The sequence below is a fragment of the Lactuca serriola genome, chromosome 8, assembly GCF_051521515.1.
Source record: "Lactuca serriola cultivar US96UC23 chromosome 8, Lser_US96UC23_V15, whole genome shotgun sequence".
In the NCBI taxonomy this organism is placed as follows: Eukaryota; Viridiplantae; Streptophyta; class Magnoliopsida; order Asterales; family Asteraceae; genus Lactuca; species Lactuca serriola.
In genome coordinates, this window is record NC_136415.1 from 32,724,053 (window position 1) to 32,734,441 (window position 10,389).

Sequence of the window (10,389 nt, forward strand, 5' to 3'; positions counted from 1 at the left end):
AAAAAAAAATTTATTTTTTATATTTTAAAAAAAAAAACCCTAGAAAAAAAATTCTCCAAAAATTTTAAAAATTGAAGGAACACTTCTACTTACTATTCTAATGACTTTGTAAAAAATAATTTAAAAATAAGTTATTTTAGATACTAAACTTGATTTTAAAAGATTAAAAGTTTTTAAAAAATAATGTTGAACATAATATTATCCAAATAGAGATGATTCAAAATAATTATAATTCAAAAATATTATGATTCAATATGTTTATGATCTAAAAATATTTTGATTCAAATATTTAATGATCCTTAATTATTATATTTTTTATGATTCAAAATTAAATGATTCGCAAATTATAATTATCCAAATGTTGTATTGAACAAAAACTTTATTTAATTCAATATATTATGATCTAAATTAAAATGATCTAAATTAATATGATCCAAAAATATATGATGCATAATATCGTTATGATTCAAAATACTATGATTCAAATTTTCATAATAAAAAAGTAAAAAAACATGTTTTGCTAATATAAAACAATTTCTCATGTATCATCGATTATCATCGTATAGTTCAAAATTTAGATGGTTGTTGTCCAAAATATAAGGTTGATGTGGTAAAATCTCATATGTTTTTATTGTTTTCACGTTTTCGCAAATTATTTGCATTTTCGCATGAGCCCTCCCATATATATATATATATATATATATATATATATATATATATATATATATATATATATATATATATATATATATATATATATATATATATATATATATATATCCGTGTAAAAGTGGACATGGAACACATGCATACACATAAAAAAACCGTGATGTATTCAGGCTGACCTTATAATGGAACATGCATATATGCCCAAAAAAAGTCGTCCTGTATATTTATATGCTTATGAAGGTTGACCTAATAGAACACGTAAGAACAGTTGTGATAATGTATACATATGATCGTGCATTAATATCCAAGTTAGATATCTATTAAATCAAATTTTTTCATATATATAAAATTGAATGTGTCCATCCATGTTATCGTATGTTATTGTATTTCTTATACAATTTCTTAACGACGATAACATAGTATTCTGATGTTGTTTAGTTATTACGTTTTTGGATTATGATATTATTTAGATGCATTGTTATTTTGATTTAGCTTCGAGTAGTTAAAATGGCAGTTACGTTGTAGAACTGGAGCACACCTCCAATCATTTTCATTTTAGTGTACATACTTACATATAAAACATCTAAGTTCTATATTATAAGTTTATTATTATATAGTGAAGACACCCAACTGCCAAAAATCAATTTCTATTTTCGCTTCATTTTATCATTAAATTTTTACATATATTGTGAATGATGATTCTGGAATATAATTTCTAAACCAGCTGAAAATAGACTCGTTTTGATTTTTATGTGTAATAAGTAAACAATGAAAGTTGGTTACGTAAATTATCGAAAATCCCATAAAACAAATCATCATTAAACGAAAATATTTTTTTCTTTATTACAATAGAAGTAAATGCATATTATTGATGGAAATATACTTTTGGCCATGAATGTTATAATTCTCACAATCATCTAAAAGACGTAGGGAATAATGGCTTTAACGTCCTTAGGGAACATGTGCCCGAACTTTGATATGTACCATTTCCGTGTGGCGTAACTCCTCCCCGTCAAGTATAGAGCTGTACCCAAAGTGAAAACGAAAGCATACAACGTTTGTGAAATGCACGAGATCCCTAAATATTCAATAATCTCGAACATATAGTGTGGACATATAACCAAATCAAACAACCCGCCTCGGGGGATTTTGTACTCTTTGTCCCCCTCTTTCCTTAGATTAGCAAGAATATAATGGTGGTAAAAGTTCCCAATTATTCCTACTACGAACAACCCAATTCCAACGTATTTTAGATCCACTGAAGGCTCGGGAATGTCCCTAGATAGATATTGAGCATAAATCATTGTCGTGGTGGAGAAGGTATAGCTCATTGGGATGAGTATTGCCGATTCTAGCGGCATGTAACCACTATACTTGTGAAGAAAGAGTACCTACGTACGTAACAAAGTTGAAATAATCAAAACCAACAAAATGTACTCAATCTAATTTCAAATGCATCAACATCCAAACATATATATATATATATATATATATATATATATATATATATATATATATATATATATGGTGCTCGTAGTGGCACCGGCAACGTCTGATATTTCTGTACACGGTGCAAAAAATACCGCCTGATATTTCTGTAGAGAGTGCAAAAAGTTTCAAATTTTTTTCTACTACCATGCAATTACTTAAATTTCCGTGCCATCCCTAAAGTCTGCCGTGACACTACCTCGTCGAAGCCCGCATCATGTGATATGTTAATTAGGTACACAAAAGTGTGTTTAAGAGTTCCATGTATACAAGGAACGTAATCCGTTTTGGAATTGAAAAATCTCACATTTCTTATTGCCATCAAACTCAAACCCTTGTCTGGTTTTGCAAAGACATGCTATGACCTGGAGGCAAAACACATAATATATCAGAAATTGTGTACTTGGAAATGTACCTCAAGCACTCTTTTGAGGAAATGTGTAGTGAGAGCCGAAGCAACCAACACAAATCTAAGATATTGATCGGGAAACACGAGTAAAGAACCCAAACCCACGAGAAATGCGGGTGTGTACACTAGAAGCATCCCGTTTCTACTTGACAACTTCATATCATCTTTTTTCTTTGCAAGACCTACGTTCAAGAACTTGGAATACTGCATATGTTTGCCTTTGAGCTCCATGTACCCCGCGTTCATTAATGATGCAAGACCAACAATCGACATCATGGTGACAAACAATGATGATGGTGGTGGAAACAAGAAGTTTAGCAAAATCGAAGGAATCGACATTTTGAGTCAATCTGCTTTTGGTGTTTTTGAGTTTGGTATAAATATTCTAGTGATGTATATATAGATCAAATGCAATGAGGTGAATATTAATTTGCTACGGGCACAAACGTGTAGTTGTGGTTCCAAGTCCATATTAAGAAAGGGACACAGGCGTTGAATTATAAGAAAACAAAATTCGAGAATGTCGTTTAATGTTTTAATATCAATATAATATTAGTTTTTAAGATATTAGAAATAATTAATAAAAACGATATTCTCGACGGCATATAAAATAATTAGACTAAATTACAAATTTCGTCCCTATATTTTTGATAAGTTATGACTTCAGTCCAATTACGTTTGATTTTTTCTTCGGTGATCGATTTTTGAAGCATAGTTTCCTTGCATTTTTTGTCTATAACCTATGGCATCAAAAGATGGATATTACGTCTAAGTAAAATTATTAATATGCCCCATCTTCACATCTTTATATTTTTCAATGAAAAGTTGAAAACCCTAATAATATTATTGATCGTCTTCATCTTAAATCTTAAACCCTAGAATCAAACCATAATAATAATAATAATAATAATAATAATAATAATAATAAAACTCAAAATAAAATTAACCAAAATTCAGATCCAAATCAAATCTAAAATTACTTGAAAGGATACCATATAAATGTTCTGGAAGCCAACAATACACAGCCACCTCATCCTCATATGATATTGTGGTCAAATCGCATTGATGAGGACCGATTATCAAAATTGTTGACAATTTGCAATTATGCGTTTCATTTAATTATAAGTTATAACGACTAATAATTTCTTAATTGGTAAATATAAAGAAACTGAATTTTTTCATCCAAAGGTTTTGATTATTATAACTTTAACAATTCATGAGAGCATAATCCAAAACTCGACGAACTCAATGTAAACAAAGGCATGGCCGTATGGTTGAATTTAATTTTGCTAGTATGAATTTGAAAAAGTAAAATAAAGAAAGAAAAAAAAAATTCACCAAAATATAAGGTAAGTTTGAAGGAAATGACCATAAAAATGAATATTTCTGAAAATGACCACAGGTTCTGCAGAGGGGTTCTGCGGAACCATAAACACGTCTGCGGAATGTGAACACCTCTGCGGATCTTATTTTTTTTCATTTTTTCGTTTTTTTTTCGTTTATTAATATATTTTTTTTAATCAAATAAGGTATAATCTGATTATTATGTAAAAAAAATTTGTTTTCGTTTTTCATTTTTCTTATTTAATTACCCGTTTATAAAGTTGTGTGTTTAATAAAAATTATACCAATATTCTATGTTTTTTATAAAATTACACATACCGGTATTTTGAATAATAAACATACTTTAAGTAGGTTACAAACATACTTTAGAAAACATAAACGTACAACCTTCATAATAAACATACTTTGAAATAAACTTCATTTAAGACTTTGCGGATCCTATATAGCACTGCAGAATCTTTGTTTTTTAATTTTTTTTAATTTTTTTTGCATTCATTTTCGTTTATTATATATATATATATATATATATATATATATATATATATATATATATATATATATATATATATATATATATATATATACACTAATACCTTATGTTTTATGTAAAAAATTTGACAAAAAAAGGTTAAAAATAATGAACTTATGTTTAATAACAGTCCACAGAATTGTTTGAGAATCCACAAAACTGTTATCAGCGGATCAGTGTACATCTCTGTGGATTAATGTACACCTCTGCGGATCTGTGTACACTTCTACGGATCAATTATAGAAGTTATAGACGTATTTTAGTGAGTTTTTGTGAGTTTCAATTACCAGAAGTTGTTTTTTTATTGTGTTTGTGGAGAGTGATTTGTAAAATGAGTTTTATTATTTTTAACTTTTCATTATTTTTAACTTTTTTTTTGTCAAATTTTACATAATAATCACATAAGGTGTTAGTGTATTTTAAAAAAATTAATATTAATATACGAAAATGAACAAAAAAAAAAGAACTAAAAAACAAAAATACGAAAAAAAAATTTAAAAATAAAAATACTAAGATTTCGTAGAGCTGTAGAGGATCCGCAGAGACATTAATAAAGTTTATTTCAAAATATGTTTATTATAGAGATTGTATGTTTATGTTTTCTAAAGTATGTTTTATAACCTATTTAAAGTATGTTTATTATTCAGAATACCGGTGTGTGTTGTTTTATAAAAAACATAGAATATTTGTATAATTTTTATTAACTTTTATAAACGGGTAATTAAATAAGAAAAATGAAAAACGAAAACAAATTTTTTTTACATAATAATTACATTCCGCAGAGGTGTTTATGGTTCCGTAGAACTCCGTCTTCAGAACCTGTGGTCATTTTCTAAAATTTTCATTTTTATGATCATTTTCTTCAAACTCATCCTATATTTTGGTTGAATTTACTCATAAAAGGGTTTTAAAACTAACTAGGACTACTTGTAATCAAACGTTCTAATGAGGAAATTTCTAATTTAGTCAAACTATTTTATGGTAAATAAATTGTATTTTACTATTTTACGATAGGGAAAATCGCATATTTATGCAACATCCTTTTATATTTTTTCCAAATCATTTAACAAGATTTTAGGACTATTTGTGTCAGAAATCAAACTTCTAATGAGGAAATTTCTAATTTAGTCAAATTATTTTATGGTACATAAATTGTATTTTACTATTTTAAGATAGGGAAAATCTCGTATTTATGCAACATCGTTTTATATTTTTTCCAATTTATTTAACAACATTTAATTTTATATAACACATTCAATATTGCTATAAAACATGAAAGAACCTCAACTAACTAGTCTTATACTTGTGTAATTGACGGTTAACCAATGTAAAAACGATCATTATATTCTTGAAAAAAAGAAATGTAGGAACCCAATTGCAATCCAAGATAATATTAAATGTGAAACAATTTTACATGAATTCATAGAAATAAACAAAACACTCAAAAAATAAATCTAATGTCCAAAAGAATGTCATAAAACACATTATAACTAAGTTAAAAGGCAATTTGAAATATCGTCATCAGACTCTTCATGAAATAAGAGAACTCATTTGTGTCAAATCTTTATGTGTGGCGTAGTTAAGGCTATGATATTCGATTTGTTTGAATGATCAGCTTCTATATTAGCACAAACATCATAATTATAAAAATCCAGAAAACAATAATAATAAACATAATTTAACAGAATAGCCAAAAAAAAAGTTGAATGAAAATTATTTTGTAACGCCCCGTTTCTAGTATGTTATTTAATATTATTATTTATTCAAGTTTTAAGAGGAACTCGACGAGTCAGTAGCCCGACTCGTCGAGTAGAGACGGGATTTCGAGCACATTTAAGTTGGCGACTCGGCGAGTCCATCGGTCTGAATGAAACCCTAAATCCCCGGGTTTTGCACCCTATTTAAACCATGTTATGAGCCCCAACCTCGTCCCCTTCACCCTCAGAGCATCATTTAGCAAACCCTAACCTTTCCTTGAGCATTTTGAGCACTTATTGTGTGAATCTTGAAGTTTTGGAAGAGAAGAAGGAAGCTAGATCCAAGGGAGTAGAAGGAGATCCAAGATCTTGCATCTATTACAGAGTTACTGAGGTAAAAATCAGATTCCCTCTGTTTCTATGTTTGATTCTCCATTTTTGAATCACATTTAGACCATTTAATCCGTTCCTTAGCTTATTTATGGTAGAGAGATCACATTGGGGTGATTGGCCTTCGGGTCTAGCCATGTTTCAGTCTCTAAGTCGTGGAACTAACACCTTTATGGAGCCATTTTGCATGAAAGCCCTAGATCTACTCTTCTAAGTTTCTTTTGAGCCTTTAAATCCCTTTTCATGCATGTGTACACGTAAAGTTGGAAACTTTACGTGGTAAACAAGTCTTAGGAACCCAGATCTATAAATTGTATGCAGTGGTTTTGAGCAGAATCGATTGTATAGAAGTTGAATGCAACCGACTCTACGAGTCGTTCTTTAGACTCGACGAGTCGGGTCGCGAGTCCTTGATTTTTCCCCTTTCGAGTATGCTGAGTAGGTACAGTGAGCCATAAGTGGACTCAGTGAGTCGGAAGCCAGACTCATTAATGGAGGGACTTGGCTAGTCAATGCCCTGACTCGGCGAGTCCAAGGCAATCTTCATATCTCAAGAGCAGACTCGGCGAATTGTTCATACAACTCGGCAAGTCCCAGTTGGAGTGTTCATGTGATGAAGGAGAACTCGACGAGTTGTTCATACAACTCGGCGAGTCGGATGCAGATTGACTAAGGGTTTGTGTCAAAGAGGAACTCGTCGAGTCTATGCCAAACTCGACGAATAGTAGCGAGCAGAATTGAGAAATGAGAGTAGGGACTCGACGAGTTGGTGGGCCAACTCGACGAGTCGGGTCAACTGTATGTTGACTTTGACCAGGGGTAAAATAGTCATTTACCCTCAGTATAGTTATCAGTATTTGATTGAGTGTACTTATGGAAATTGTAGTCGGGGTGAAACCGAAGCAGCAACAGACAGATTCCAGAGCAGTTCCTTCAGCAGCTAGACTACGAGGTGAGTTTCCTTCCAGTAGGAACGGGTCTAAGGCCACAATGTCGGCCTGTTTAGCTAGCAATAGTTTCCGGACTTCGGTCCGATGCAGTAGTTAGTATGTTTGATGCCTTCGTGGCTCAGACAGGATTTATGTGTTATGTGTTCCGGGCTACGGCTCGATGCAGTATGCAGTTTATGTGTTCATGCTAGTTGATATGTTTATGCTATGCTATTTTATGCTCAGTCAGTTCTTGGACTTCGTTCCGATGCAGGGGACAAGGTCCCAGTCAGTTTTGGATTTCGGTATGTTGCAGTTAGTTCCGGATTTCGGTCCGATGTAGGGGCAAGGTCCCATTCAGTTCCGGTATGTGGTAGTTTGGGGGAGCTCATTAAGCTTCGTGCTTACAGTTTCAGTTTTGGTTTCAGGTACTTCCGCAAGTAAAGGGAAGAGCTCGGGATGATGACATCGCACACACCACAACTTCAGTTTGTCCTGGGAGTTGATTTAGCATTTCAATGATACGATTTGATTCAGTCTTGATATAGTTTTCTTGTGATACTTGTTATGGTTTTGAGATATTGACGTACGTGTTTTATTTTTATGGTATTGACCTAATGATTTTAGTAATGATTAAACAAAAATTTTTGGGTCGTATTTTGGGATGTTACATATTTTCATACCATTAGAAAATTAGATAATTTAAATCATACGTTGTAACTTACGTCATTGTCTTCCTCATCTTTTACGTTAGACATAGATTTTTTAGATACATCATCTTCAATATTAGCACAATCATCCTAATCGTGTACATTGAAAACAATAATAAGAAACATAAATAATAAAGATTTCCATATCGTAAGAAAATTAGATAATTTAAACCATATGTTGTAACTTATATCAGTGTCTTCCTCATCTTTTACCTTTGACATATATTTGTAACGACCCAAAAATCGGAGGTAAAATTTTCATTTTTAATATAAATTAAACATAGATATCATTTATTCCAATCATTCCAAAACATTGTTAATTAGAAACATTTATCAGAGTTCATCCCAAAATCCTTCATTGCAGAAAACATAGGTGTGTGCGCTGCGATCAAGCTGAGTCCTTCCTTTCCAAAACAAAGAAACCTGAAACCATAAACAAAACTATAAGCACAAAGTTTAGTGAGTTCCCCAGAGCATACCCACACACAAACACGTACAACATATCATGCTAGCTAAACAGCTATACAGAACACATAAGCCATGCAAAACAACACATAAGGAAGCCATGGAAACCCTCCAGGGTCTTACTCCGGGTGCCATGGGAACCCCCACATGGTCTTAGCCCAATGCCTCGGGAACCTCCCAAGGTCTTTGACCTAGGATGCCAAGGAAACCCTCCAAGGTCTTACATCGAAGTGCCTCGGGAACCCTCCGAGGTCTTGACCTAGGATGTCAAGGAAACCCTCTCAAGTCTTACACCTAAGTGCCTCGGGAACCCCCCGAGGTCTTCCATGAAAGTATCACAAAGACCACTAGCATATCACGTAACACAAAATCAATTAGCATACCACATAATCACTAGCATTCTCCCTATCACATAACCAACTAACATACCACATAATAAAACTTCAGCTAGTATATCACATATCATAAAATGGGTCGGCATTGGAGATTCACACATGATTTCTCCAAGATAGTCGTACCATTGACCAGGCTAACAAGGAAGGTCGTGGTCTTTCGTTGGGGGCCTGAGCAGCAGGCATCATTCGAGACACTGAGACAGAGATTGTGCAAGGTACCAATCTTAGCCCTGCCAGAGGGCATAGAGGATTTTGTTGTATACTGCGATGCGTCCATCTCAGGTTTGGGCGCGATATTGATGCAAAGAGGGCATGTCATCGCCTACGCGTCGAGGCAGCTGAAGCCTCACGAGGCGAATTACCCGACGCATGACTTGGAGCTGGGGGTTGTTGTGTTCGCCCTCAAGATTTGGCGTCATTACCTCTATGGGGTTCGTTGTACCATTTACACGGACCATAAGAGTTTGAGGTACCTCATGGATCAGCCGAATCTGAACATGAGGCAGCGTCGGTGGTTGGATGTGGTAAAGGATTACGATTGCGAGATTCTTTATCACCCAGGGAAGGCCAATGTGGTGGCCGACGCGCTTAGCCGTAAGGCAGCGCCGATCCGAGATATCTGCCTACGGATGAAAGTAGTGACTCCGATGTTGGAGCAGATTCGGGAGGCTCATCAGGAGGCTATGAATGAGGAACATCGGAAGAGTGAGCGGATTTTGGGACAGGTTTCCTCCTTCGACTAAGATAGCTGAGGGTTATTGACTCTTCACTGTAGGGTGTAGGTCCCTTATCATGGAGGCGTGCGTCAGGTTCTGATGGAGGAGGCACACAAATCCCGGTTCTCTATTCATCCCGGGGCGACGAAGATGTATATGGATCTTCGTCTAGACTATTGGTGGCCCTGCATGAAGCGGGATGTGGCTTGGTATGTTGAGCGGTGTTTGAAATGCAGGAAGGTCAAGGCCAGGCATCAGAGACCGCACGACAAGATGCAGCCGTTGGACATCCCATTGTGGAAATGGGAAGATATTGCGATGGATTTTATCACGAAGCTTCCCAGGACCGCGTGAGGAGTGGATTCGATATGGGTCATCGTGGATCGATTGACCAAGAGCGCCCATTTTATTCCAATTCAGGAGAGCATATCGGCCGAAAAGTTGGCCGACATCTATATCAGGGAGACAGTGGCGCGGAACGAGGTGCCAATATTCGTGATTTCAGATAGGGATGTGCGTTTTACTTCCAGGTTTTGGAAGAAATTTCATGACGAGTTGGGCACTCGTCTGCATTTTAGCACCGCCTTTCACCCGCAGACAGATGGTCAGAGTGAGCGGACCATCCAGACTCTTGAGGATATGTTGCGA

At 34.2% G+C, this 10,389-nt stretch overlaps 1 protein-coding gene across 1 annotated transcript; it reads right to left on the reverse strand.

The window, feature by feature from the left end:
• Window positions 1–1,453: 1,453 nt before the first annotated feature.
• Window positions 1,454–2,977, reverse strand: LOC145069017 (uncharacterized). The gene is made up of 2 exons (XM_079015987.1): window positions 2,573–2,977; window positions 1,454–2,060 (listed from the first exon to the last, which is right to left on the reverse strand). The coding sequence occupies exons 1-2, from the start codon at window positions 2,903–2,905 to the stop codon at window positions 1,587–1,589; spliced, it is 807 nt and encodes a 268-aa protein (XP_078872113.1). The 5' UTR covers window positions 2,906–2,977; the 3' UTR covers window positions 1,454–1,586.
• Window positions 2,978–10,389: the final 7,412 nt, after the last annotated feature.

What these genes read in the sequence shown, in the direction of transcription:
- LOC145069017 (XM_079015987.1), bottom strand. Translation starts at nt 2,905, where the DNA reads ATGTCGATTCCTTCGATTTTGCTAAACTTCTTGTTTCCACCACCATCA. An exon ending in TCCTCAAAAGAGTGCTTGAG is followed by an intron (nt 2,061 to 2,572) that starts GTACATTTCCAA and finishes TTACGTACGTAG; the next exon opens with GTACTCTTTCTTCACAAGTA.